Source organism: Salpingoeca rosetta (genome assembly GCF_000188695.1).
Source record: "Salpingoeca rosetta unplaced genomic scaffold supercont1.1, whole genome shotgun sequence".
Lineage (NCBI taxonomy): Eukaryota > Choanoflagellata > Craspedida > Salpingoecidae > Salpingoeca > Salpingoeca rosetta.
In genome coordinates this window covers 1,329,540-1,356,808 of record NW_004457740.1, presented here as the reverse complement: position 1 = coordinate 1,356,808, position 27,269 = coordinate 1,329,540, and the positions used below count along the sequence as shown (strand labels likewise).

Genomic DNA, 27,269 nt, shown 5'->3' with positions numbered 1-27,269 from the left:
ACACACACACACACACACACACACACACAAAACACTCCTCTGATCTCTGCACCCCCTTTTCATGCCGTCGCATGATGAGCAGATACAACTTTGATAATTTTCGGCACTAAAAGAAGCAAGCGGCAACAAGGGATGCGCACTCATCGCTTGCACAAACGCCAAAGAAAGCAAACAGCACTTTGCCTGTCCTCTCTCTCTGTGCCTCATTTCCAGTCTCGCAATCTATCCAGCCATCGATCCAAACAAGGAACAGCAACCATGTCAAAGTGGCTGAACAAGCGCACCCAGGTGTGTTGTATGAAGATGGCTTTGTTTGCCGTACAATGTGACAATTGAGTCCGCTGCAAGCGAGCAAATTGCAGTGTGTTTGGTGTGTCGTTTGTTTGTTTGTTTGTATGTGTGTGCATGTGTGCGCGCACGTGTGCGTGTGCGCGTGTGCATGTGTGTTTGCGCATGTGTGCGCGTGTGCATGTGTGTGTTGACGTTTACTTTGTGTGTGTGTACGGCCAAGCAGTTGTGTCAATGCTTGTGGCGCATTGAGACTACCAATGCCTCCAAGCGTGCGTTTCCCACGCGTTCTCGGACCTCCCTTCTCACTCACTTGCACTGATACCCTTGCACCTTAATACCTTTCCCCCTTTTCCGTTGTTCCTGGTTGTGGCTTCATTCATGTCTCGCGTCATTCTGACAGGCAGTGACAGAGTCGCTGAACAAGAGCGCCAAGCGCACGCAATATGACGCGGACTTTGAAGAGCTGCAACAGCAGTGCGAAACCACCAAGCAGGTCGTGCACAAGATGCTCAAGGAGACGCCCAACTTCCTGCACCCAAACCCTGGTACGCGGCGACCACACCCTTGTGATCATGCTGCGCACAACTTGACACGTGCACAATGACACGCACAACAGCACAAGCACAAAGTCTGCACACACAAACACAAGCACACTCACCACACACACACACACACACACACACACACACACACACACACACACACACACACACACACACACACACACAAACACGCCTCACACGTTCATCCGTTTGATGTTTGCTTGATGACTTGGCCTGTGTCGTTGTGTTCCATGTGTAGCCGCGCGTGCTCGCACAAGCATGGGCAGCACGTACGCCAAACTTCGCAAGACCGCAGGTTAGGTGGGAGGTGCTGGAGTCATTGAACGGTCAGAAAGGGAAGGGAACGTGGTGCCCGACGATGCTTGCATGCGAGCACATTCGTGCACACCTCCTTGCATGTTTGCTTCTTTGCATTTTTGTGCACGCACCACCAGCATCAGCGCCACCAACACCAGCTTTGCCCCTCCCTCACTTGTTGCTCGTATCATCGGGTGCTCGCTTGTGCAGCGGAGAAGCGGTACCCGCACGCGATTGGCGTGATGGCCGAGCTCCTTACCAAGGGCGCAGCCGACATGCCGCCCGGCTCGTCCCTTGGTGCGTGAAATGTGCGCACGCGTGTGTGTGTGTGTGTGTGTGTGTGTGTGTGTGTGTGTGTGTGTGTGCGCGTGTGTGTGTGTGCGCGCGCGCGCGCGTGTGTGTGTGCATGCGGGAGTGCAAGTGTACACAAGCTTGAGTGTGCAAGTGAGTGCTGAGCTCTTGCGTGTGTATTGCTATCAAGGCGGCCTTCTTCCTTTGCTTTGATGCAGCTGTAAGCTTCCATTCCGTCGCTCACATGCTGTGCATCACGTGCAGGTTCCGCGCTGCGTGAGGTTGGCGAGTCCTTCCAGACCATGACAGAGGCGCAGCACAACTTTGTACGTGCACCACCTGCTCAAATATCCCGTGTTTTAACGTGTGTTGCTGGTGGCGCCTCTGCAGAGTGCAATTTGTGCCAGCCCTTGTTATACGTCACCAGCCTTTGTCATACGCCACCCACTCACGTCCATCACACACACACGCACACACGCACGCACACACACACACACACACACACTGCGCTGGCAGGATGCAGAGGTTGTGCAGAATTTCATGGAGCCGCTGAAGGATCTCGTTGAGAACGACTTCAAGGAGCTCGGCAAGCAGAAGCGCAAGCTCGAGGACCGCCGCCTCGCATACGACTTTAAGGTGACGACGATGACGATGATGGTCGTGGTGGTGGGGGTGGATGGTGGTAACGAGAAGGTGTTGTTGGTGGGGCTAAGCTTGCCTCAAGAATTGAACGCCTCCCACTTCATGGTGTAGCATGCGGCATTGCCAATTCACGCGCCCTATGCACATGTACCTCACTCTCATCATGTCTCCGCGCAAACACACAACACACACACACACACACACACACACACAACACACAACCAACACTCTTCGGTGACAGCTGCGCAAGCGCGAGTCTGGCAAGTCGTCCATCACGGATGCGGACATTAAGCTTGCGGAGGAGAAGTTTGAGGACTCCAAGAACAACGCAGAAAACGCCATGATGAAGATTGTCAACAACGACGTACGCGCTCTCACAGCGTTCATGGTGGCGAAGGAAGCGGGAAGCGGACGCGTGCATCCTCAACACGACAGCGAAACAAGCCAAATGTGCTCATGCGCGCATTTTCTTTCGACACACCCACACCCACACCCACAATCACACACACACACACACATATTCACGCTCTCTCACGTCTTCTCGTGCGCCTGTGCGGATATGGGTTGCGTTGTGCTGCGGATGCGATCAGGTTGAGCAAGTTGGGCAGCTCATGTCTCTGGTGCAGGCGATGATCACGCTCGCCCGCAACCAGCTGGAGACGCTGGAGGCAACACAGGCCGGCCTCGAGGAGATGTGCGTGCACAGTGTGGTGGTTGTGTGGTGGTTGCAAAAAGGGATGAGCATGCATAGATACCCGCGTGTATGCTGCATTTTCGCATTTTGAAGATGATGCATTTCATTCATGCCACTTACACTCATCATGCACTCGCCTCCTCGCCCCACCCACCTTTGCCCACCTCCACGTCCATCCCTCACCCAGCCTTGAGCAAGCGAGCACAAAGCCGAAGCGCACGCAGCGCCCCGTGTCCATGATGCAGTACGAGGACGACGAGGACGACGAGGCCGCACTCGCCGCCCGCGGTACGCACGAGCGCGCGCGCGCGTGTGTGTGTGTGGGTTGTGGTGGGGGTTGGGGTTGGTGGGGTGTTTGCGTGCGCGCCGTGTGCGTGTGGGTTTTGGTGAGGTGTTTGCGTGCGCACTTTTATGTGCGTTGGCTGTTTCCCTCGTTTCTCCTGCGCTCCTCACACACACACACACACACACACACACACACACACACACACACACACACACACACACACACACACACACACACACACACACACACACCACACCGCAGGCATCAGCGCGGACGAGCCGTCGGCAGTTGCACTGTTTGACTTTGAGGCGGAGAACGAGGGGGAGCTGACGTTCAAGGAGGGCGACACGATCCGGCTGCTGTCGCGTTTGGATGAGAACTGGCTCGAGGGCGAGGTCGATGGCCAGCAGGGCATGTTCCCCGTCAACTGTACGTCACCACCGCGCACATGCACCCTTGCATGCAAGCACACGCTCGTGCTCACTGAGCAATACTACTTGCTTGCCCTCTGCGTGCCTTGTATGCGTGCCTCGCATGCGTGCTTGTTTGTGTGTTTGCCCCTCGTCTCACTCACTTGTACTTGTGCATCCCTTCCTTCTTGCCCCCTCCTGCTTTCCTTCCCCGTCCTTCCCCTCTCCTTGCCTCTCCTTCAACACCTCAGACGTTGAGATCATCCGCGACGTCTAATACTCGCGTGAGTCAAACCAATGTCGCCCCCCCCCCCACAGAACCGCCAACCGCCAACCCTCAACGTTGTTCTGTCGTCTGTCTGCGCATCCATGCATGCATGCGTGGGCGCGCGTGTGTGTGCGTGCGTGTATGTGTGTGTGTGTGTGCGTGTCTCTCTGTCTTCCAACCCACACACTCTTTGCTGTGTGCACCACTGTTAACGGTCCACACATTGTGCCCAAAAGTGATGTGTTGTGTAGTCCATGTGCACCACCCTACCACTTCTTTTGTTTGTTTTGTTTCTGTGTCTTTGAGTATCGGCGTCCCCAGCCTTGACAAAATTGTCAGCCAGACACGACAGCCACGCTCGCTCGCTCGCTTGCTTGTTTGTCTGTTCCCTTCATATCCACAGCCATCCCCCCCCCCTTTCTTCACCACTCGCTGCACCCGCGCTCGTTGGCTGCCTACGCGTACATACGTGTCTTGCGTTGCGTGGACGTTTATCAATGTCACCTACAAAAACAAACCAACAACACACAGCACATTGCCTGATACGTGCTGCCGGGTGCGGGGAACAGAAAAGAAAATAGCACACACGGACAGGGGTGAGATGCGTCCAGCCGCAGACGGCACGCGAACACCCGCACGCAGCACGCGCCACAACAGCACAGGCATGTGACGACGAGGATGGGGGGGGGGGAGGGGGAAGACGGCATGGCGGGAGTACAACAACAGCAACAACAACAACAACAACAACAACTGCAACACGGAGTGGGTCAATGGTTGACAGAGTGTAGTGGAATGGATGGGGTCAGTCATAACAAAGCAGGCTGCAACGCCACGGAAACCAAAGTGAGCACATCCACGCGCACGCTTGGATGTACGTACACACACAATGCGGGTGGTCACGCTTGTGACAACAGAACAAAATGGAAGGAAGGGGAAGAAACAGAAAGCACGAACAGCAATGATTGTCTTAACTTCAAACACGTGTTCATCATCATCATCATCATCATCATCATCATCAGCAGCAGCAGCAGCAGCAGCAGCAGCACTAAAGGAGTGAAACAGCATGCACGATGGGATCAAACTGCACCCACCCCCCGTGCAACAACACCTCTCAGCACTGCGCAAAACGGCAGTCATCAGAGCAGCGTGCAGCACCCACCACCGGTCTTTGCGGTGAGAGCGACATCTGCGGCCCAGTTGAACACATCCTGCACGCCATCCCTCGTCTTTGCGCTGCACTCCAAGTACCCCTGCGCGCCAACCCGCTCAGCAAGGTCCTCTGCCTCCTTGAACTCAACAAACGTCTGGCCCCTGCCCGCCATCTCCTGCTTGCGCTCAGCATCCTCCCGCAGGTCGGACTTGCACCCGACAATGATGTACGGCACCTTCGGGCAGTACGACCGCATCTCAGGAACCCACTGCGGATGCGTAGATGAGTGCGCGTGTGTAGGTGCGTGTGTGTGAGTGTGTGTGTGTGTGAGTGTGTGTGAGTGTGTGTGTGTGTGTGTGTGTGTGTGTGTGTGTGTGTGTGTGTGTGTGTGTGTGTGTGTGTGGAGCAAGGGGAACATTTCGCGACAGTGCCACAAAGGGGGAATGACGTAGAAAAAATTGGAGTGAGCTATCGGGAAGGTCAACATGCGTGTGTGCGTGTGATATGGCGAGCTGTGCACAGCACTCGCACGCTACACTTCAAATGCGTTCACACTCTTCCTCTCCTGCAGCGGCGGGAAATGCCACGCACCTTGGATTCGATGTTTTCAAAGGAGTCTCTGTTGTCCACAGCAAAGCATATGAGGAACACATGTGCTCCGTCGTACGAGAGCGGTCGGATGTGTGCGTAGTCTTCTTGACCTGCAGCAAGAAAAAGTAATCGCCAGGTTTAAAGGGGGGGAGTATCAGCGCAGGATACATACAAGCATCCCGCATCCATGACAACGAAGACCACCGCCATCAGAGACAGCATGAAAAGGTGGGCGGGGGAAAGACGAACTCCATTCGTACACAACCATACCCATACATACATACACACACAGTCTTTCGGAACATGCACACATTTGACGCACGCGCGCGCGCACACAGACACACACACAGAGACACACCTGCTGTATCCCACAAGGCAAGCTCGACAGTCGCTTGTGGTCTTGATACGGTGGCAACGTAGTTCTCAAAAACTGTGGGTACATATTTCTGTCATAGCGATGACATGTCAAGACGCGTTAGGAGGGCGGGGATGGGGCTCCTACAACCGCAACACAGTTCCCATATGCGGCAGAGAGAAGCACGCACACATGTATCGGCATGCCAACTGCACGGAACAACAACAATCACATGCTGAGGCATCGAGTAAGAGCACGGCAGTGAGGGCACACCTCTGGAAATTCGTTGTTGGCGTACACGATGAGCAGGCAGGTCTTGCCGGCAGAACCGTCACCGATACACACCAGCTTTTTCGATACGTTAGCCATGACGCCTCGTGCTGTCTTGTGTATGTGTGCACGTATGTGGTGGCTGGTGTTGCCTGTGTGGTTGTGTGGTGGCGTTTGAGGTGTGCTGTTGATGTTGATGTTGAATTGTGTTTGTGGCGTTCACCAACGGCAAGCAAGGACAGAAACAAGTACAGCGGGATCATGTGTGAATGCATGTGGGCGAGCGTGCGCGCGTGTACGTTTGTGAGTTGTGATTTGAGCATGAACACACCCGTGCAAGGTCAAGAGGACATGCGTGTTGTGTGTGTGTGTGTGTGCGATGCACGCGGGCAGGAAGGTCATCAAGGCAATAGATTGTAGCATGTGGGTGCAGTGGCAACAAAGTCTTGCCACATCATCAACGACAACAAGGACAACAACACCAAAAACAACTTCAACGCTCGCTTGATGCATGCCACCTTGTGCCTGACACGACACAAGGTGTGTTTGCTCCGCCCACTTGCACAAGGTGTTTGTTCGTGATGTTGTCGCACCACAACACGAGCATCCAATACTGCCGGCCAAGAGCAGCATCGTGTTTCACTTACGTGGCAGTCGCAGACAAGCAGCAGCCCTCTCGTAGAAGACGAGCAGCTCAGAATCAGATTCGTGCGTGGTGCGAGTACTGGCTGTCAACCGGTGCGATATGCGCTGAGTGGTCAGCTCTGTGTGTGGGTGTATGTGCTGGGTTGGATTTGGCCAAGCAAGCAACGACGAAAAAACGCCCTCTTGTTGCTTCCCACACCTTTTTTTGGTGTTGTTAGCAGCGGCTCACTTTTCTTTCTTCTTATTTTTTTGAACCACGGGTTGTATGCAACGGGCCCAAGCAGTTGGCAGGAAGGACAGCAGACATTCACTCACACACGCACGGACGGACACACGCACGCACACAGACAGACAGACGCACGCACATCCACAGACAGACAGACAGACACACAGACAGACAGACACACAGACGGACACACAGACAGACACACGCACACGTACACACACACATGCTCTCACTGACCGGTCTCACTGCTACTACACAGCAGCACCATCACCATCACCATCACCACCACAATTATCACGTGGTTGCGCGTGCTCCGGTGGCGGGAGAACAGAGAGGTGTTCATGAAGAAACACAAGGCCAAGCTCGTCACTAAAGTGCACCCCACGAATGCCCACATGTGCATCCGACGACGTCAAGGGCTGCAGCTCATCACCGGCCGGGTACGGGGTCACCGTCCCAGTCTCTTTGTCAACCTGACACCGCAGCACCGTGTCCTCCTCTGTCGACACCAGCACCTGGTCATGCGCACGCGCCAGCGCCAGCGTCCGGCCTTTGCCATGGTGCAGCTCCGTGGCAAACTTGAGATGCACAGCAGGCGAATTGGAGCTGCGCCGTGTTGCCGATACTCGCCGCATTTGCATGGCACCACCTGAGCCAGAAGTACCGCCACCACCACCACCGGTGCTGGTGCTGGTGGATGTGCGTCGCTTCAAACCGCCACCCTGCTGCGCTGCTGAGGAAGATGAGCTGCCCACGGCTCCTCCCGTCATCCTGCCATCAGCCACGCGCTGCACAGCAGCATCACCGGAGCCTCTGCGCGAACCATCAAGCTGTCTCTGACTGGAGCTCCGCTTCCTCCTCGCTCTCGCCCCACCACCCTTGTCACCCCGGCCACCACTGCTGCCATCATCGTTGTCATCGTCGACATCAGCCTCAACGCCGGGCGCAAGGTGCCATACTTTCACCATGCCATCAGAGCTGCCGGTGAGAAGGAATTTCCCTTGCACCAGCACACACCGTGGCCAGTTTGCGTGTGCGCGCTCTACACGCTGCAGCGGTGTCAGGCGCGCGCACGCCCCAAACACGCCCGCAGGAGGCACATCAACCCAGAGCAGCGCCAGGCCGCAGTCTGGCGAGCACGAGACAGCCAGCGACTCAGACACCCATGCCATATCCATCACCCAGTGCGTGTGCACCTTGCTGCGATCATGGAACGTCAGCACCCTCTTGCTCTCATCAGCATCGTTCATGGTGGAAGCGGAGGAGGAGGAGGAAGAAGAAGAAGCGAAGGACACGGACGACGCGTACCCTTTCACGTCTGCTCGCGCTGCTGCTGTCTTGGCCGGCTGCATGTCCACACCACCATGGCTGCCCCTGTGCTCACCACGAACACCACCGCTCCTATCCTCATCACCGCCCTCATTAGTAGCGTCGCCATCGCCATCGCCATCCCCGTTGACATCGTCACCGCGACTGACACCAGCCGTGCTCACCGCACTTCCTCGCCGTTGGTGCGCGGCCTTGACGAAGTACGGGTTGACCAGCTTCGTCAAGGATCCTTTGCTGCTGTTGCTGGACAGCGTTGCGTGCAGCGACCACAGCACGACAGTGCTGTCACCACCACCGCTCAGCAGCCATCTCTGCGACGCGAGCCCACCGCCAGCTGGTGCTTGCGGCGACACAGCCAGCGATCGCACCCAACCGTAGTGCTCGTGGACATTTGCAATGCATGTGACGTGCAGCGGCAGCGCTGTTGTTGTGGAGACGCCCGATGCGCTGCCCGCGGCCTCCTTCTTCTTGGGCATGGCAGCGTACCAGAGCCGGACGCGCTGGTCTGCACCGCCAGTGGCAACGATGCACGCGCGCGCGGTGCTGCTGACAAGCCGTGCGCACACAACGTCGCCGCTGTGCGCTGCAGGCAGAGACTTGCGCAGGGCGTGGGACAGGTCATCCCCGACACGAATGACGTGCAGCGTGCCCGCGGTTGTGCCGCTCACCACCCACGGTGTGGTTGCATCGAAGCAAGTCACGTAGTCACACGCCACCCTCACTGTTGACGGCTGCAAGACAACCGGCTTGCACGCATGCCAGCAGCGCCAGCGCAGGTCAACCGCCGGGTCCAGCTTCAACGAGGGGCCGCCGTGCGCGCCCATGGCTACCGTCAGGCGCTGCTCCTGGTGCGCAAGCGCCCTTGCTGATGCTGACGAAGCAGATGTGGGCGCCGACGACACCCAGTCCTGCATGGCGGAGGTCAAGGCGTCGAGGGCGCGAAGGACACCAAGCACGCTGCCTGTAGGGTCTGTGCTGTCGCTTGCTTGTGCCGTTGCGTGCGAATCGACGACCAGCCGGCCAAACCGCTGCAGCGTCCCGGGTGGGAACGCACGGCGCTTGCGATGCTGGTACGCCTCGCCACACACCTCCACCTTGAGCGCCAGGCTGCGGGAAATGCCGTCACCGCTCTCCGCAAAGGCGGCAATGGCATACTCGATTGCGCGATGCAGGGCGCGATCTACGGTTGCCCGCGAGCACTCGCCATCGTCTTGCAACAGCAGCTCGTCTTCACCTTGGTCAGCTTCTCCCCCGTCACCTGCTGGCTTTCTGCGTGCGCCTCCATCGTCGCCGTCGCTGTCATTGTCATCATCTTCATCATCATCATCGCCATCGCCTGCGCCGTCATCATCATCATCATCATCATCATCATCATCATCATCATCATCGTCATCTGAGCTGCTCGTGTCGCTGGCATCGCTAGATTCACCAGGACTGCGAGAGCGCGGCCTTGGGGACTTGCTTCTGCTTCTGCTGCGGCTTGTGCTTGTGCTCCGGCTTTGGCTGTGACCGCGGGCTGTGTCACGCCTTCGTGACGGCTCTGCGCTGGTTGGTGGTGCGAGCGTACGCCGGGATGCATTCTTGGGCGGGATGGCACTTCCTGCGGAGGCCTTTCCCGCAGCCGAGGACGCCAAGCGTTTGGTGGCAGGCTTTGCTGTTGCAGATTGTGCTCGCGCGCTGCTACGTATGGGGAGAGGGGAGCTGTTCCCCTGCACCGGTGCCTTGGACGACCCTGATGAGGCTGCACGCGGGGACCTGGGCGACCTGCTGCGGGGGGACTTGTTGCCCTTGCGCTTCTTGCCGCGCTGCAGCTTCTTTATGTACGACTTGCAGTCTCTTGTACGGAGCAGCGTGACGACTGTCTGTAACGCTTTGAGAGCATCGTGAAGGCGAGCGCGGCCAAGGGACACCAACACGTCACGGGAGAAGGCATCATAGCCACGCAGCCGCTTCAGCTCATCTAGCGCCAGCGTGTAGCATGCGTACAGTGTTTTCTGCGAGGTCAGCTCTGCCTTGAAATCTGCCGCGTGGATGCCAAGCAGCTGAGCATGTGTTGGATGTTGGGTGTGTGTGTGCGCGCGCGCGTGTGAGGTGTGGTGAAGTTATGAAGCAGGCAGCAGTTCAAACAGAGTAGCGAATTTGACGAAGTAAGACGCGCCTCACAGCAAGATGGAGCAAGCGTGTCTACGTGCTGAAAGAAATACAAAGACCCACAGACAGGCAGACAGACACACAGACGAACAGATGGACAGACACACACACGCAGACACACAGACACACACACACACACACACAGAGACATTCTCGCTCACTCTCATGTACACACGCACATGCACACGCACCTTTGAGAGCATCCAGGCCAGGTCCCGGCGGATGCTGGCTTCTTCCTTTTTGCGCTGTTTCTCGGTGCGTCGATGCCTCTTCTCATTGCCTTTATCCCTGGGTGTAGGCGTGGTGGAGGTTGGTCTGCTGCGTGAGGGGCTGACGGAGCGTTGCCTTCTCCGACGCACGCTCGGGGAAGCGCGACCGGAGCTGTTTTGTGAGGCCGAAGGGGATGGGCCGGTGCTGCTGACAGTGGAAGTTTTGAGGGTCCTTCTCCCTCCAGGCGGCGTTCTTCTCAGGTGCGGTTTCGGAGTTGTCGAAGGTAAGTCCAGCAAGAACTTGCGAGCTCGCCCTGGCGACTGTTGTTGCTGTTGCTGCTGCCGCGTCGGTCGCTGAGATGGGACGCTGCCGTCGTTGGACGCACTGCTGCCTCCGGGGCGACCTGTGGCTGAAGCCTTGCTCCTTGTGCTTTGTTGTGATGATTGCGGTTGCGACATGGTGCTTGCTGCACTCTGCGAGGAGGGAGGTGAGACGTCAACGAGTACGAAAGTACGAAGAAGCTGCTCGTGTGTGTGTGTGTGTGGTGTGTGTGTGCGTGTGTGTGTGGACTCTTGCGTGGTGTGTGGTGGTCTTCTGTCCTTCTGCTGGCGTGTGCTGGCGTGTGGTGCTTGGGAGGCTCAACGTTTGCTTGTGGCTGTTGTCCTCACCAACGTTGTGTTTGTGGTTCGCCGTCAACCAAGTCTGTCCTCTTGACGACAAGGCCAAAGGAAAACGTTTCTTGTGGCTGCATGCAAGCAAAACCAACCATTCTGAAGGACACAGGTTGAAATCCTCACCACTGTTGGGCTTTTTTTGTGTGTACGAATAACAACTCATCCCCCACCATCGCTGGCTGCAACACAACAACCAAACTGTACAAGCACAACACTGTGCGAGCAGCAGCCTATCATCCAAGCAAGCAAGCAAGCAAAAGCAAGCAAGCGGTCGAGTGTGTTCGCGGCAAACAAACAACATGGCGTCGCCTGAGCAGAGGGAGTTTATGGTCAAGAAGAAGAACAAGCGTGGCAAGCTGCAAGACCGCAAGGTGCGCGTTGTATCTATTGCTGTTGCACTGGTTTCTCTCTGGTCTGTGTGGGCTTGTATTGTTGGTTGTGTTGTTGGTTGTGTTGTTGTTGGTTGGATTGTTGTTTGTGTTGTTGTTTGTGATCTGTGTGACTGCTGTTGTTGCCGTGGTCATGTTGGCGGTCGTTGTTTGGTGCTGTTGTTGTTGTTGTTGTTGTGGTGGCGTTGTTGTTGTGGTGGCGGTGGTGGTTGCAAGGTGTAGTCTGTGGCGTCAAGACAGGGCGGCGGCACCTCTCCGACTGCGAGCTGTTGAAGTGCACGCAAACGCACTGATCATACACAACATACGCACACACACACACACACTCACTCACACACACATGCACACACGCACATGCACACACGTACACACATACACGCGCGCACACACATGCACACACGCACATGCACACACGTACACACATACACATGCACACACACACACACACACACTCACACACACACACACACACACACACACACACACACACACACACACACACACACACACACACACACACACACACACACACACACGCACACACACACACACACATGCACAGATTATCATTGACCATGAGCAGATGGTGGTGCGGACGAAGACCCCGCAAGGGAAACTGCGTCGCGTGAGTTGGCTCGCCAGGTGCTTGCGCGTTATCAATGGGGGATGTGTTTGGAATGATTGTGGAGCAACGGAACGAATGCCCAGTGCTGACGTGCATTTCAATGCCTTGCATCATCATCATCACCACACCACCAGGAGATCAAGATTATGTTCCTCAGAGAGATCAACGTGATTGCAGCAGATGGGTTTGAGTTTGTAGTCAAGATTCGCTGGCAAGACCGTGCACCCACAGGTTTGTGCATGTGTGTTTGTGCATGTGTGTTTGTGCGCGTATGGTGTAGCTGTGTGTGCCTCTGAACGTGTCTGTGTATGTATGTCACAATGGGATGTGCGTGTGTTTGCGTCCGTTCTATGTTTGAGAGAACGAGATAAAGCAGGCATTCGTCGACAACGACTGGTCCAGGTGTCCACATGTCATGTTTGGAAGTTCTCACTCAAGCACGCACACACATTCGCTTTTGTGTGCATGCTACAGATCACCCGGTGTACTTCCTCATCTTCGACGACGCAAAGGCACAGCGCAGCTTTGCCAAGCAGCTGCTGGACCTCCGCATCCAGTCCACAGGGTTCCCGCCAAAGGGGGTGAGCCGCAGACCTGGCAATCAGCCACTCTACTGCACCCACAGTTGAAGCATTTTGGCATGCACCTCGCCCCTCCTTGTGTTCGCAAGTCTCAGTTCACTGCCGTTTACTATCGTTCATGCACATTCACCACCGCCCCCCACCACCTTGTGCATGCTTGCTACTCCACCAGAATGCCGTAGATGTGCTGAAGCAAGAAGTCGAAGCAGAGGCGTCTGACGACCAAGGCGCCAGCATCCACGCGCCACCCGCACAGCAGGGCAAGCAGCCCGAAGCGGGCCAGGAGCGCGCGAGCGTGGCCTCCAATGCCAGCGCGTCGTCGTCGGACAGCGAGGAAGTCGGTGCCATGGGCAAAATCAACACCACCCGCTTGCCAGAGGATGAACCGCCCAGCACAGAGAACACAGTCACCGTCATCACCGTCCTTGGCGCTTCTGGTTATCTCGCAAAGAGCAAAGTCTACCCCGTGCTCTGGTACGTTTGACCCGTGTGGCTCGTGGCTGTGTTTGCTTCGCTCGTTGAGTGACGTGAAGCAAGGTTGTTCCGCGTCGTGTGACCTGCAAGCACGGCACACACACACATGATGCACACTCACCGGTGTCTCACGCCTTTGTATGTGTATGTGTATGTGTATGTGTATGTGTATGCCTGCACGGTTACATGCACCTGCGCGTGCAACTGCACGTACGCGTTGGATGTTGTGTGTCCCAGGACCATGTATCGCAAGAGCCTGATCCCGCGCTCGTCGCTGTTTGTCGGGTATGCGCGGAGCAAGTTCACCAGTGAGGAGTTTATGGGCCGCCTTCGCCCGCATCTCGAGGTTGAATGACGCACGTGCACGTGCACATGCATTGGAAAGGGGTGGGGGAGGGAGTTGGCTGGCCTTTGGCATTTGCTGTGCGAAGTGTCATGGATGCAGGTGGCCTGATGCGGGCGGGTGGGTGTGCTAGGGTTTTGCGTGATGGTTCTTGTTGTAATGGTGTCGTGCGTCGTGCGTGTTCTGTGGCTGAAACACAGGCGTCGGAAGAGGACGCGACGCTCCTGGACAAGTTTTTGCACCGCTGCGAGTACCAAGTCGGCACCTACGACGAAGAGGTGGGTTTTCGGAACAGCCCCTCCTTCTTTGCTAACCCCTGTTTCGCATTGCCACTGTCTGTCTGTCTGCCTCTCTCTCTCTCTCTCTGTTACTACGTCTGCCTGTTCCTCTCGGTCCTTATCTATTCTCATTCATTCATTCATTCATTCACTCACTCACTCACTCACTCACTCACTCACTCACTCACTCACTCACTCGCTCACATGCACGCACGCACTCACTCACTCACTTACTCACACACTCACACACATGCACACACACATGCACGCATGTTTTAGGAGTCGTTCCGGAAGCTGAACGAATACATTGATCTTCGTGTCGCTGCCAAGGGCAAACTGGTATGGCAAATAGCCAGCGTGACATCATCCACTCACTCATGCATGCATCCGTCCATCAGTCTATCCGCCCACCAATGCATCCATTCATGGGGCGCGTGCACACCTCACACTCTGTGTTTCGCTCATGTGCCCTTTGTCCCCTACAGTACAGCAACCGTGTGTTCTACCTTGCTCTCCCCATCCCCGTCATCAAGACCGTCACAGAACACCTCAGCAAGCACTGCCAGGCACAGGTATCGTCTGGCACGCGGGCCTTGTGCGTTGCAGTTGCAGCTGCCAGCTCTGGCTTCGTGCTTACTGCTGGGCATGCACGCAGCCAGCGACCACTGTCACTTGCTTACATGCCCTTCTCCTCCGCACGCGTCTGGTGTGTTCGCTTGATGCCTGATGCCAGGCCGGGTGGACGCGCATTGTGCTGGAAAAACCGTTTGGAACAGACCTGGAGTCGTTCAAATCGCTCAGCGCGGTGCGTTTGGTGATGTTGTGCTCGTCACGCGTTGCTCGTTCGTGCGGACATTGGCGACGAATGCTGTTGGAGGAAACAAACAACAAACCACCCTGACCGTGCCATATCCATGCTCCCTCACTGCTCACGGTCCCACCACCCCATGACACCTGGTGTGTTGCATGGCAGCACCTGTTGAAGAGTTTCAAGGAGGAGCAGATTTACCGCATGGACCACTATCTTGGCAAGGAGATGGTGCAGAACTTGCTGCTGCTGCGCTTTGGCAACCGCATTTTCCATTCCGTGTGGAACCGCAACCACATCAAGGCTGTTATCATCTCCGTGAAAGAGCCGACGGCCCTGGGCGTCTACAACACCTACTTTGACCAGCAGGGCATCATCAGGTCAGCGGAGATGCGTTGCTGTGTACGGTCGCGCCTGAGCGTGTTGGGTGGAGAGAGAGGGAGCGGGTGTCAAACAGAGAGCACGTGTGGGTGTTTGTTTGTGTTTGTTTGACAGTGTGTGTTTGGTGTGTGTTTGTGCACGTCCACACACAGACACACAGACACACAGACACACAGACACACAGACACACAGACACACACGCACACACTTGCACGCACACGCACAGACACACACACCGCATATGATTTTGTGTTCTGACACCACGCCACCCATCTGTCACTTATGACGTCATCACCAGGGACATGATCCAGAACCACCTGCTGCAGCTTGCGTCACTCGTTGCAATGGAGGCCCCGCTCACCCCCAAGGCCGATGACATTCGCAAGGAGAAGCTCAAGTGCCTTCGCTGCTTCGAACAAGTCACATCAGACAGTGCGTATTTTTGCTTTGGCTTTATGTTGTGTCGTGTGTCGCGTGCTGTTTCGCATGGATGGCGCTGTTGGGCGCCAGTGTCGACTGAATGGGCGATATGATGTGACCGAGTAAGCACGTGGTGATGTATGTATGCGTGTGCGTGGCGTGGCGTGTGATGGCTGTGGTGGTATTGGTAGTCGAACGCTCACATGTGCATATGCTGTCCCGTCCATGATTGTCAGATGTTGTGATTGGCCAGTACACGGCCTCTGCCGACCACTGCGGGTACAGGGAGGAGGAGGGCGTGGGTGCTGCGTCCAACACGCCGACGTTTGCTGTTGCGCGGCTCAACATCCGCAACGACCGCTGGGACGGCGTCCCGTTTCTTCTCAAGTGCGGCAAGGGCCTCAACGAGAACAAGGCTGAGGTGCGCCACGCTGCTCGTTCGCGAGTCGTGTTACAGCGGAAAGGGGAAAGGGGAAAGGGGGTTTGCAGAGATGCTTTGGGTGGAGAGCTGGCGGTGTGGTTGAAGGTGTGTGTGTGTGTGTGTTGTGCGCAATAGGAATGAATGGTGTCGGTGATGAACATGCACATATTGATTACGTGCAGTATGCCTGTACAGCGAGGACTTTTCTCACAGGAGCTGTTTGTTTGTTTGTTTGTTTGTTTGTTTGTTTGTTTGTTTGTTTGTTTGTTTGTTTGTTTGTTTGTTTGTTTGTTTGTTTGTTTGTTTGTTTGCGTGTGTTTGTTTGTTTGTTTGCGTGTGTTTGTTTGCGTGTGTTTGTTTGCGTGTGTTTGTTCGTTTGTTTGTTTGTGTTTGTGTGTGTGCTTGTGGCGCAGGTTCGCATCCAGTTCAAGGAGAACGCCGGGGAGATCTTCAATGGAACGCACCGCAACGAGCTTGTGTTGCGCGTGCAGCCAAAGGAGCAAGTGCAGCTGAAGATGGATGTGAAGCAGCCCGGAATGTCATTTGACACTGCGCAGACGCACCTGGACCTGTCGTACCCAGAGCGACTGCAGCTGGCAGCGGCGCCCACCGCATATGAACGCCTTCTCATCGACGTCATCCAGGGCAACACCACAAACTTCCTCACAGCGTGCGTTCTTAGGATTGTGGCTTGCGATTGCGGTTATGCATGCGGTTGTGGCTGTGATTGTGCTTGCGCGCTGTGGTTGCGGTGGTGGTGACTGTGGTGGTGGTGACTGTGGTGGATGTGACTGTGGTGGATGTGACTGTGTTTGCTCCGCTACCCTACTGCTGAAGCTCTTGCCTCCCCTTACCTCCCTCTTCCCCTGTCACCACTTGTCACCACCTGTCACCACGTCTTTGGCTGTGTAGGGCGGAGCTGGAGGAGGCGTGGCGCATCTTTGCTCCCGTGCACGCCGACATCGACGCCCGCAAGATCCAGCCAGAGGCCTACACATACGGAAGCCGTGGGCCCGTGAGTGTGACAGCGTGTGCCTGTGTGTGTGTTTTTGTGTGTGTTTTTGTGTATTTGCTTGCGTGTGTGTGCTTTTGTGTATTTGCTTGTGTGTGTGTGTGGGTGTGTGCTTTTGTGTGTGCTTTTGTGTGTGTGTGTGTGTGCTTTTGTGTATTTGCTTGTGTGTGTGTGTGTGTCCGTTGTTGCTCACGTCGCTCACGTTGCTGGGCCATTGCATGTGCGCAGGAGTCTGCGGATGCGTTTATCAAGGACGCGGGCTACCAGTACGAGCAATACGACGACAAAGAGGCGTGATCACCACACACGCGCACACGCGTACACCCGTCACAGCGTTTTCATGTTGCTTTCCATTCCCCGTCTGTCTCTGCTTGCTTCTTTGTTCGTCTTGCTCTCAGTTGCTGTGCGTGCTTGCATGGTTCATTGATGATGATTGACTCGTTCCATGTTGTGTCGTTGTAATAGAACCTTGTGCTGGGCAAGAGTGGTCAATTGGCTCGTTGCACAACGACAATGAAGACAGTGGCGGTGATGAGGGGACCGACGAGGGCGGATGATGCTGACGTGAAAGAGCACCAGCCAACCAATAAGCAGGCAAAGGAGAAGGTGTGATGGGATAGGCTGGACCGAGCTTTGCTGGTTGTTGACTACTGGAGCGTGTGAGGCTGGATGTGCGGGGGGTGGTGCTGGTGTTGCTGCGGGTGTTGGAGATGCTGCGCGTGATGCTGCTGTTGCTGAGGCATGTGTTGTTGGTGGTGGTGTTGTTGCTGCGGCTGCAGTTGGTGCTGGTGGTGGTGTTGCTGTTGTTGCTGCGGCTGTTGGTGTGGGGAGAGGTGCTGCTGCTGCTGCTGCTGCTGCTGCAACTCCGCCTTCATCTGTGCAAGCACCTGCGGCTCTGGCTGGGGATGATACGCGTTGACAATCTTCTCGGCGCACTTGCGAGCGCGGCTGCCACTCGTCGCGGTCACCGTCATAAAGTCTGATCACGAAGGGAAGTTGCAACGTTGCAAAATGAGGAGGGGGATGGCGGGAGGAGCACATTGCAAATGAGAGTTAGGTCGCAGCAGCGGCGGTGGTAGAACGACGCTCGTTTGCGCCGTTCCCATGCAGATAAACAAACAAACAGACAGACAGACAGACAGACAAGCACACACACACACACACACACACACAGATACACAGACAGAGAGACAGACAGACACACACACACACACACACAGACAGACACACATACGCAGATACACAGATACACAGATACACAGACAATCACCACGTCCCTTCTTCACACCAATGCCCCCTGTGCGCACCTTTCATCATGTCCTGGATGCGCTCGGCCTGGCGCAGCACATCCTGCTGGAGATGGCGAATGGCCGATATGACGAGGGCGTTGTTGGCCAGCAGCGGGTCAGACAGCTCCACACTGCGCGACGCAACCTCCTCCGCCGAGGCAATCTCCGGGCACGACTCGCGGGTGCCGTCGTTGGGCACGCTCGGGGCAAGGAAGGACGTCTGGTTGTGGTAGAGGCGGGAGACGATTGAGCGGCCCGAGTACACGGAGACGCCGAGATACATGCCGTCCCGCGCATTGAAGAACGCACTGATCTGCACATTGGTGTGTGTGTGTGTGTGTGTGTGTGTGTGTGTGTGTGTGTGTGTGTGTGTGTGTGTGTGTGTGTGTGTGTGTGTGTGTGTGTGTGTGTGTGTGTGTGTGAGGGATTCAGGTAAGGGCGCGTCATATGATCGTAGCGTGATAGTATGTGTGGCTGCGTATTCGGGGTTGTGTGGTACGCACAACACAACACACAACACACAACACACAACACACCACACCACAACACAACACAACACAGAGCAGGCACGTTTGTTGCTGCACCTTTCTTTGCAAGGACTGCTCGAACGAGGCAGGGGCAGCGGCGCGATGCAGGTCCTTGGGCTGCTCCGTGAACCCGGCGTGCTTGCGACGCGCCTCCTTGGCGCGAGAGGTGAACTGATAGTTGCAGCTGCGACACGTGCGCCGAGCGATGGGCGACCACTGCCCGCACCCGCTCATGGGACAGCGCTTACAGCAGTTGATTTGCAAGCAGCGGATGCAGGTGTTGTCGCCACAGGGGGCCGACTTGGCCCCCTTTTGCTTAATCTGCCAGGGATTGAGAGCGCAATTATGTGTGTGCGTGTGCGTGCGTGTGTATGTGTGCGTGCGTGCGTGTGTATGTGTGCGTGTGTGAGTGAGTGAGTGTGTGTGTGTGTGCGTGTGAGTGAGTGAGTGAGTGAGTGAGTGTGTGTGTGAGTGAGTGAGTGAGTGAGTGTGTGTGCGTGAGTGTGTGAACAGTGACCATGGGGGGACATGTAGGGTGACTGGAGTAGACAAAGCGATCAACTGCAAGCCATGACCCATGTCCCACTTACGCCTGGGCAGTTGGGCCTCGGCGGCATCATGTCCCGGACCTTGCCCTGCATCATGGGTGCAGAGGGCATGCCAACACGGTGCATGCTGAGCGGCATGGGCATGCTCTGCGACGACATTGGAATCTGGGAGGTCTCGACATGTGAGGTTTGTGGATCGCCCAGTTTGGCGCGCTTGTTGGCTAGCTCTGCTTGTTCCCGCTCGTCATGGTGGCGCATGGTCGCGTGCTCATGCTGTTGGTGGTGCGGGTGGTGTTGGTGGTGGGGTGGCGGTGGGTGATGCGCAGGGTGATGGTGCTGCTGGAGCTGATGAGGCGGTGGTGGCTGGAGTTGATGGTGTGGCGGTTGTGGCGGTGGGTGCTGAAGCGGGTGTGGGTGGTGGTGCATTGGCTGTAAAGGCGGCAGCGGGCCCACGTGTGTGTGTGGCGGTTGTTGAGTTTCTGGCTGTTGGTGATGGTGCTGTTGCTGCTGCTGCTGTTGCTGTTGTTGATGTTGGTGCTGCTGTTGGTGCTGCTGTTGCTGGTGCTGTTGTTGTTGTTGTTGCTGTTGTTGATCTTGTTGCTGTTGTTGATCTTGTTGCTGTTGTTGATCTTGTTGCTGTTGTTGTTGGTCTTGTTGTTCTGACCGTTGCTCTTGCTGCTCTTGGTGTGGCTGTTGTTCTTCCCCTTGTTGGTGCTGTTCCGGCTGTTGCGGCGGGAGTGGGGGCTGGGGCTGCTGTTGCTCCGGGTCATCTTGAGGCTGCTGCTGCTGCTGCTGCTGAGTGGGCGGTGGGGGTGGCGCAACCACGGCGCCAGGGCTGTGATCCGGCGCCTGTGGCTCATCTGGCGATGACATGGTGCAGTGTTGTTGTCGTTCGTTGTGGATGCTGCTATGGTGATTGATGCTGGTGGGGTTTGTGGTTATCGATGTTGGCGTCGTCGTTCGTTGTTGTTTCGTGACACGCACTCAACTCGGGCGCGGACTGCCTTCCTTGGTCGTTTCCACGTGGGTGTGAGTGCAACAAGTGCGCCCAGCCAGGGCAAGGAGCCTGTTTTGTGGTGATGTGGTGATGTGGTGATGTGGTGATGATGGTGTTGCCGAACACCAAGGCAGGGAGGACAAGTCCGCGTTCGCCTTTGCGCAGGGCGCGCTTGTTTGCTGATTGGCGGGTGTGGGATGGAGCAGATATGGCATTCGACAACGGCGCGTAAATGGACGCCAGGCAATAATTGCGCGTGCTCCCCAATTCTTTTGTTTCCCCCGTTTTGTGTTCAGATGTCGCCGGTTCAAGTCCATCCCACCACAAAACACCGCAAGCAAGTCGATGTTTTTTTTTCTCTCTCATGTCTCGTTGCTGGGGGGACAAGTCCTTCGCCACACACAACATTCCACAAAAGAAAAATCGAGGATGATATGTACCAATTTCGCGTTACCAAGCTTCGTGTGCGCGCAAGCGAGAGTGAGAGTGACACAGGCCGTCGTCGTCCCCTTACACTTCTTGCTTGCTCCGTGGCTTGCTGCTTGTGTTGTCTTGCTCCAGCCACGCACCCACGCACGCCAGCAGCACCTTCTTCTTCTTCCGCTTCGACTTGCAGACAAACGTGCGTACGTGGTGGACTCAACCCCTGTGCAATTGTTGGTTTTGGCTGTTGACTTGAGCGTGGCGAGCCACCACGTTGGTTGGCTGTCCTCCAAGCCATTCGCCTCTGCCACATCCTTTTGTTTGTGTTGTTGGATTTGGGAGTTGGCAGCTTCGTTCATTGTTGTGGTCCGCCATCGTGGGCACACACACACACACACACACACACACACACACACACACACACACACACACACACACACACATCAACGAGCGCCCCTTGTCCTTTGTGTTAGTGTGCATGCTCAACAAGGTCTCGCACAAGGAAGATCTCCCCACAACCCGCAAACCACTTCTGTTCTGTGTTCTCCTTACTCACATAACACACACACACACACACAAACAGCAGCAGAGGTCACTTCTTCAGCCAGCCACACCACATGTCTGGATCTGGCCGTGGCACAGCGCGGAGGCGGCACGTTGCCTCTCGCCAGCCTTTGGAACCAATCCCCAGTGCCCACACGCCCGCAGATGATCGTACGTGTCTTCTGTGCCAGTAATTGTCGAACACACCAGCTGCAATGCCACCGTGCTACTTCGCGTGTGTGCACGTGTGCATGCATGCTTGCCTTTGCGTCCGCGCACGCGTGCGTGTGCGTGTGTGTGTCCCACACGACGAACCGTTCCTTCGTTCCTTCGTTCCTTCGTTCCTTCCCATGTGTTCCCACCTCTTGCCAGGGTCACCTTGCCTCCATCTAGCTGGCTTGAGCTTGTTCACTCATCCCTTGCATCGTGTCGTGCATATGCGGGTCCCCTCTATCCTCCCTCCAGCATCCAACTATGACTTGATGCCCATCGCAAGCATGAACCAGTCTTTGTTCTCGTCAACAAAGAGTCTCTTCAAGATCCTCAAGCCCCTCGACTCCTGTACGTCGGTCGCGGTCATCATTTTGCTGCGCCCCCACATGCATTCACGCACACATGCGCACGCACATGCGCTTGTGTGATGTTGCTCATGATGCTCACGCTCGTCGCATGCGTGTCTGCAGCTGGCCCGTTGCCCGGCCTCTCCGCGACTGGCAAGAGCTCTGCGGACCTGTGGCCCCATCCAGACACTCAAGGTGAGAACAGGCACAGCAGGAAACAAAGCCCTATTGTCCATAGGGTGGAGCGTGGGTGTTTGACTGCGCTGTGCCAATGACTGTAGCGTGTGTGTGTGTGTGTGTGCTTGTGCGTGCGTTGCTGAAGCGATGATGCAGTTTGTGCCGTGCACACCCCTGCATCATATGCTGACATGCACAGCTCACCACCATCGGCGTGTGTTCCTCTTTGTCCTGCGCAGTGAAACTCGAGGACCTTCCGGACCTTGCTGCCGCCTGCCGTGTTGTGGATGAGTTCACGGCTGCGCGCAACACCGTGCAGCAGCTGACCGGCAGCGACGTCCAGGCTGATATCGACGCCGTCAAGCAAGCGCAACATCTCCTCGCATCCAAGCCCACCCTCTCCTTTCCCTGGTCTGCACCTGTGTGCTCTGTGTGCGTACGTGTGTTTGTGCGTGTGTGAGTGCGTGCGTGCGCGTGTGTTTGTGTGTTTGTGTGTGTGCGTGTGTGTTTGGTCGTTTGTGTGTGTGCGTGTGTGCGTGCGTGCGCGCGCGCGTGTGTGTATGTGTGTGTATACTCTGTACAACGCAGGGTGTGATTGCACGTGTGAAATACGTCGTACGCACGTGATCGCACCTTACGCACGTGATCGCACCTCACACTTGGCATGTGGCGTGTTTGTTGCGGCAGCATGATGGCCCTTGCTCTTCTGGACAGCCCAGCCAAGCGCCTTACCGTCAGCGAAATCTACAAGGTAACACGTGTGTGTGGATGTGTGTGGATGTGTGTGGATGTGTGTGGATGTGTGTGGATGTGTGCGTGTGTCAGTTTGTCAGTTATTGCAGGTGTATGTGTCTGCACGGCTGTGTGCATGCAAGATCATGTTGCGTGCGCTCACGCGACTCGCCAACGCTGCTGCAACCAATTGTGCAGTGGATCAAGGCCATGTTTCCCTACTTTGCCAGCTTAGAGGCGGGGTCTGGCTGGAAAAACTCTGTTCGACACAACCTCAGGTAATGGCAATGAGGACAGGCCAGCCGCACAGCAGCACTTGAGCACACACAGAGATTGGGAAGCACACACGCACAGAAGGCTACACAGACAGACGCACAGGCACAGACAGGCAGGCAGACACACAGACAAACGCACAGACGCACAGACAAACACACACAGACACACAGACAAACGCACAGACGCACAGACAAACACACACAGACACACAGACAAACGCACAGACACACAGGGACAGACAGGCAGGCAGACACACTCACACAGACACATGCCATACGCGTGATGCTGCAAACAGACCTCACCTTTGTTTTGCATGCATGCAACGCAGTTTGAATTCGCACTTCAAGCGTGTGTCCCGGGAATCAAACGGAACAGAGAAACCGGCGTCTGTCGGCAAAGGGTCATACTGGTCCCTCAAGTCCATGTCGCTCCCGCATATGGAGGATCAAATGGCCGCCATCACATCATCATCCGTGAGTCACACGTGATCGTGTGTGCGTGTGTGTGTGTGTGTGCGTGTGCGTATTCGTGTTCGCGATCGTGTGCCTGTGTTGTTGTTGGGCGTGCTTTCCTGTCTCTGAGCGTTCTGCTAGTGCACACCACAATTATTATGCTGAACGGTTTCCTTCTACTTCACCTGTGTGTTTTGTTTTGTGCTGTGAAGGACTGCGCCCGTCGCTATCTGGATGGCATCCAGCACGCCAAGCGTGTCGTCGACACCTTTGCACAGACCAAACCGATCCTCTCCCCATCAAAACTCAACGCAACAGACAGTATGTTGTCTTGCCCCCGGGCCCGTTATTCCTTGACAGTCACGTCTCATGTCATCACACAGCATCACACACACACAGACACACACACACAGACACACACGCACACACAGACACACACACACAGACAGAGCAACGTGTGCGATGTGCCCGTATTTCCTCCTCATATGGCACTTAAACTCATGTGTGTGTGTGTGTGCATTCTTCCTTCACAGCACCGCGGCGACGAAGACGACAATCAAAGTCAAAGACAGCACGCGCCCGTGACATGCGCGAACGTACGCAACTGCTTTGTGTGCGTTTGTGAGGGAGAGCTGTTCTACATTTCCTCAGCCGTTTTTACTTTGGGAATGCACTCATGTGTCAATGCTCACTGGTGTTCTTGCTGTCTCTTGCGCTGCATGACTTTCCGTTGCAGTGGATGCCATTGCACACACACTGCTGTCCCTCAAGTCTGCAAACGCCAAAGGATTCAGATCAAAGCCGCTTCCCTCCATCAAGGTGTGTGCAAGTGTATGCGAGTGTGCGAGTGTGCGCGCATGTGTGTGTGTGTGTGTGCTGGTTTTATCTTGCTCCCACCCATGCAGGTGCGCATGTGAATGCGCTGTGTGTGTGCTTCAGTCTGGTGTGTTCATTGTGCCACTGCTCGCCCTCCTCCTCACCCCCTCCCCACCCCCCTGCTCACACCCCCCTCCCCACCCCCTCCACCGCCTACATGTGGACATGTGTGCAGCGGACGGGGTCTCCGCCATCGCCCACGGCCGGTGCCGGCATGGACGCGTCCACGCGCACGTCGAGCGCCGTCATTGCGGGCTGTTACGATCCACAGGCCCGCCTCTCCACCGCCAGCTCGTCCCGCCAAGGTGACATGCCGCCCTCGCAACACTCATGGCTCTTGCTTCTGCCTCTCTTGCACATGTCCCTCTTTTGTCTCTCCGTCTGCACCCCCCCCCCCAACTGTTGCCGTGTCTCCCATCTCTTGCTTCTGCCGTCGTGGGGTTTGTATTTGTATGCGTCTGGTGGTGTGATGTGACGCCTTCTGTCGACATGTCTCCACTTTTTTTTTGTATTCTCGATTCCTGTCCGCTTGCGTTGCCTTCCCAATCCCGCGTCTGCCACCATGCGCTCACACACGCCGGCGTTGTCACGTGCGGTGCAGACGAGACGGAGTTTGTTGTGCTGCAGTCGGCGAACAGCACAACGACGGCGATTCGCCGGTCCCGCGGCGCCAGCGGCCGCTCGGCACACAGCGCCGCCATGGTCCGTCTCATCGCACGCACACACACACACACACATACACACATGTATATTTTTTACACATGTACACATACACACATACATACACACAGACACACACACATTTACACACACTTACACACACATACACACACATTTACACACGCACGTGGTGTCTTGAGACGGCATGCATGTATATTTTTACACATGTACACATACACACAGACACACACACACACATTTACACACACACATACACACATTTACACACGCACGTGGTGTCTTGAGACGGCATGAACGGACGCATCTCTGTATCTGACAGCAACTTGCGCAATGTTTGCTGCTTGCAGGACTCGCGAACGGACGAAGGCCAGGCGCCACCGATGTTTACGTTCACATCGCCAAGTTCGTTTTCATGCTCACCGTCACTACTGATTGCATTTGGCGCTGTTTGCATGACCTTGCATGGCCTCTTCTCCTTCTCACACCGTGTCCTCGCAATGATGCGCATTGCAGTGTCTATGCCAGCACACCAGTCTGCATCCGCCAACGGCGCAAAGCAGAGCACATCGCGGCGAGGTACAGAACACACACACGCACACGCACACACGCATACACACACACACACACACACGCACACGCACACGCACACACACATCCCACACACGTGGTCGTGTCACCTTTGAATTGGTTTCCGCTCACATGTTCCCCATGTTTCAACCATTCCTCCTCCAACACCACACAAAGCGGGCGACCTTGTTGCGCGCATGGACACGGCCACCGACGACGAAATCAACGCAACGTATGATGTCACCCGTCTTGCCCACGCCTCTGCGCTGTTGCGTCCTTTCTGTTCATTTCACAGTCGCCACCTCACACTTGTCACCTCACACTGGCCTCTCCTGCGTCCCGCGCCCAACACCACCACACTTCCCGTTGGCTTCACTACCACCACCAGCGCTGCCCTGCTCTCGCTCGCCGGCGTCACTGATGTCAATCTCTTTGAGTCCAAGTCTTAGCTGTAACCTCGATTGTGTGTTGTGATCACGCCCTTACTTGCTTGTTAGTTTGATCCTCTTGTACTCTTTCCTCCCTTCTCGTCCATGTCTGTGCGTCTGTGCGTCTGTGCGTCTGTGCGTTTGTGTTTGTGTGTCTGTCTGCCAGACTGGTTGTCTCTCAGCTTCTCTGTCCGTCTGTGTTCATTTTTACCTGACCAGACAACGAAGCACCGCAGCCCATATGCTGCGTGATGCTTTTTCGTTTCCACTTTCGTTTTCATAATGTACGTTCACCCATACATGCACCTCTCGCTTTGCCCGTGTTTAAGCGTCGTCCCCCCCCCCTCTTCTCATCATTCCTTGTCACTGCCCCACCTCCCGCCTTTCATATCCCATACATTCGTCGCTGACAACCATTCTCTTTGACATGAGACTGCGTGCTTGATGGAATACTGTAATGTGTGCGCTGTGGTCGATCGCGTGTTGCGCATACGCCCACCTACCTCTGACACGTGCTCTTCTTCCCTCTTTCTTGTTTTTCATCGTGTTGAACGCTGCCATAAATGTGTGTGGCCTGTTGCTGTTTGTGTGTTTGTTCGTTTGCGAGCATAGCGCATGCTCGTTGGGGTTGCCTTTGAACAGGCCATCCAAATACATAACTCGATCCTTCAGGCTCAGGCAACCCATTCATCGTCACACACACACACACACATGTATGCTGAGTCTCGCTTGTCCACGGCAATTCCAGGGAACCAATCAAGATGAAGAAGCACTCTGTTTACTGCGTGCGACTGACGCCCAGCTGCAATGTGTGTCATCCATCACATCACTACTGCTGACAAACAAGACGACAACCAAGATGAAAACATGAATGATGGAAAGAAGTTGACATGACTACACGACTGCATCCAGCACACACACAATAGATGCACGCTCGAAAAACTGCCTTGAGCAAGGCATCTACTACTCGAACAACAATACAAACAAACAAGCCACTCGAACGAACCGAGCGACAAAGCACTCATAGCGGACAGCCCAACACACACACACACACACACACACACACACACACACACACACACACACACACACACACACACACACACACACACACACAC

The 27,269-nt window shown here is 55.7% G+C and overlaps 8 protein-coding genes across 8 annotated transcripts in view; 4 read left to right on the top strand and 4 right to left on the bottom strand.

Moving 5' to 3' along the window:
- Positions 1-110, top strand: part of PTSG_00308 (uncharacterized protein) — a gene marked incomplete at its 3' end in the record, with an annotated part of 2,651 nt that extends 2,541 nt beyond the window's left edge. Inside the window, exon 3 of the mRNA XM_004998800.1 lies at positions 83-110. Coding sequence (XP_004998857.1) covers positions 83-110 — 28 coding nt within the window. The remainder of the gene's footprint in view (positions 1-82) is intronic.
- A 148-nt stretch (positions 111-258) lies between these two features.
- On the top strand, positions 259-3,751 carry PTSG_00307 (endophilin; the record flags this gene model as incomplete). Its single annotated transcript, XM_004998799.1, has 11 exons — positions 259-288; positions 692-836; positions 1,093-1,149; positions 1,362-1,448; positions 1,707-1,768; positions 1,959-2,078; positions 2,326-2,448; positions 2,675-2,778; positions 2,966-3,066; positions 3,326-3,493; positions 3,726-3,751. The coding sequence occupies 11 exons, from the start codon at positions 259-261 to the stop codon at positions 3,749-3,751; spliced, it is 1,023 nt and encodes a 340-aa protein (XP_004998856.1).
- Positions 3,752-4,288: 537 nt separating this feature from the next.
- Positions 4,289-6,913, bottom strand: PTSG_00306 (ARHA protein). Its single transcript, XM_004998798.1, has 5 exons — positions 6,756-6,913; positions 6,112-6,292; positions 5,842-5,929; positions 5,484-5,593; positions 4,289-5,160 (listed from the first exon to the last, which is right to left on the bottom strand). Exons 2-5 carry the CDS (start codon positions 6,205-6,207, stop codon positions 4,879-4,881), a joined length of 576 nt encoding a protein of 191 aa, XP_004998855.1. The 5' UTR covers positions 6,208-6,292; positions 6,756-6,913; the 3' UTR covers positions 4,289-4,878.
- Positions 6,914-6,978: 65 nt separating this feature from the next.
- Positions 6,979-11,245, bottom strand: PTSG_00305 (uncharacterized protein). The gene is made up of 2 exons (XM_004998797.1): positions 10,651-11,245; positions 6,979-10,350 (listed from the first exon to the last, which is right to left on the bottom strand). The coding sequence occupies exons 1-2, from the start codon at positions 11,125-11,127 to the stop codon at positions 7,231-7,233; spliced, it is 3,597 nt and encodes a 1,198-aa protein (XP_004998854.1). The 5' UTR covers positions 11,128-11,245; the 3' UTR covers positions 6,979-7,230.
- Positions 11,246-11,453: 208 nt separating this feature from the next.
- On the top strand, positions 11,454-17,620 carry PTSG_00304 (glucose-6-phosphate 1-dehydrogenase). Its single transcript, XM_004998796.1, has 16 exons — positions 11,454-11,714; positions 12,295-12,357; positions 12,492-12,588; positions 12,832-12,938; positions 13,111-13,412; positions 13,650-13,758; positions 13,956-14,033; positions 14,313-14,372; positions 14,519-14,605; positions 14,767-14,838; positions 15,007-15,221; positions 15,521-15,654; positions 15,879-16,063; positions 16,477-16,733; positions 16,976-17,078; positions 17,304-17,620. Exons 1-16 carry the CDS (start codon positions 11,643-11,645, stop codon positions 17,370-17,372), a joined length of 2,010 nt encoding a protein of 669 aa, XP_004998853.1. The 5' UTR covers positions 11,454-11,642; the 3' UTR covers positions 17,373-17,620.
- Positions 17,479-20,057, bottom strand: PTSG_00303 (uncharacterized protein). The gene is made up of 4 exons (XM_004998795.1): positions 19,482-20,057; positions 18,949-19,212; positions 18,383-18,677; positions 17,479-18,054 (listed from the first exon to the last, which is right to left on the bottom strand). The coding sequence occupies exons 1-4, from the start codon at positions 19,863-19,865 to the stop codon at positions 17,723-17,725; spliced, it is 1,275 nt and encodes a 424-aa protein (XP_004998852.1). The 5' UTR covers positions 19,866-20,057; the 3' UTR covers positions 17,479-17,722.
- An 820-nt stretch (positions 20,058-20,877) lies between these two features.
- Positions 20,878-26,282, top strand: PTSG_00302 (uncharacterized protein). Its single transcript, XM_004998794.1, has 17 exons — positions 20,878-21,058; positions 21,443-21,573; positions 21,868-21,963; positions 22,086-22,157; positions 22,379-22,550; positions 22,827-22,890; positions 23,070-23,149; positions 23,476-23,620; positions 23,812-23,920; positions 24,133-24,195; positions 24,336-24,418; positions 24,651-24,780; positions 25,077-25,177; positions 25,504-25,558; positions 25,670-25,732; positions 25,901-25,955; positions 26,112-26,282. The coding sequence occupies exons 2-17, from the start codon at positions 21,477-21,479 to the stop codon at positions 26,170-26,172; spliced, it is 1,446 nt and encodes a 481-aa protein (XP_004998851.1). The 5' UTR covers positions 20,878-21,058; positions 21,443-21,476; the 3' UTR covers positions 26,173-26,282.
- A 698-nt stretch (positions 26,283-26,980) lies between these two features.
- PTSG_00301 (uncharacterized protein) overlaps positions 26,981-27,269 on the bottom strand; it is a gene marked incomplete at its 3' end in the record, with an annotated part of 5,820 nt that continues 5,531 nt past the window's right edge. The window contains exon 3 of the mRNA XM_004998793.1: positions 26,981-26,986. Coding sequence (XP_004998850.1) covers positions 26,981-26,986 — 6 coding nt within the window. The remainder of the gene's footprint in view (positions 26,987-27,269) is intronic.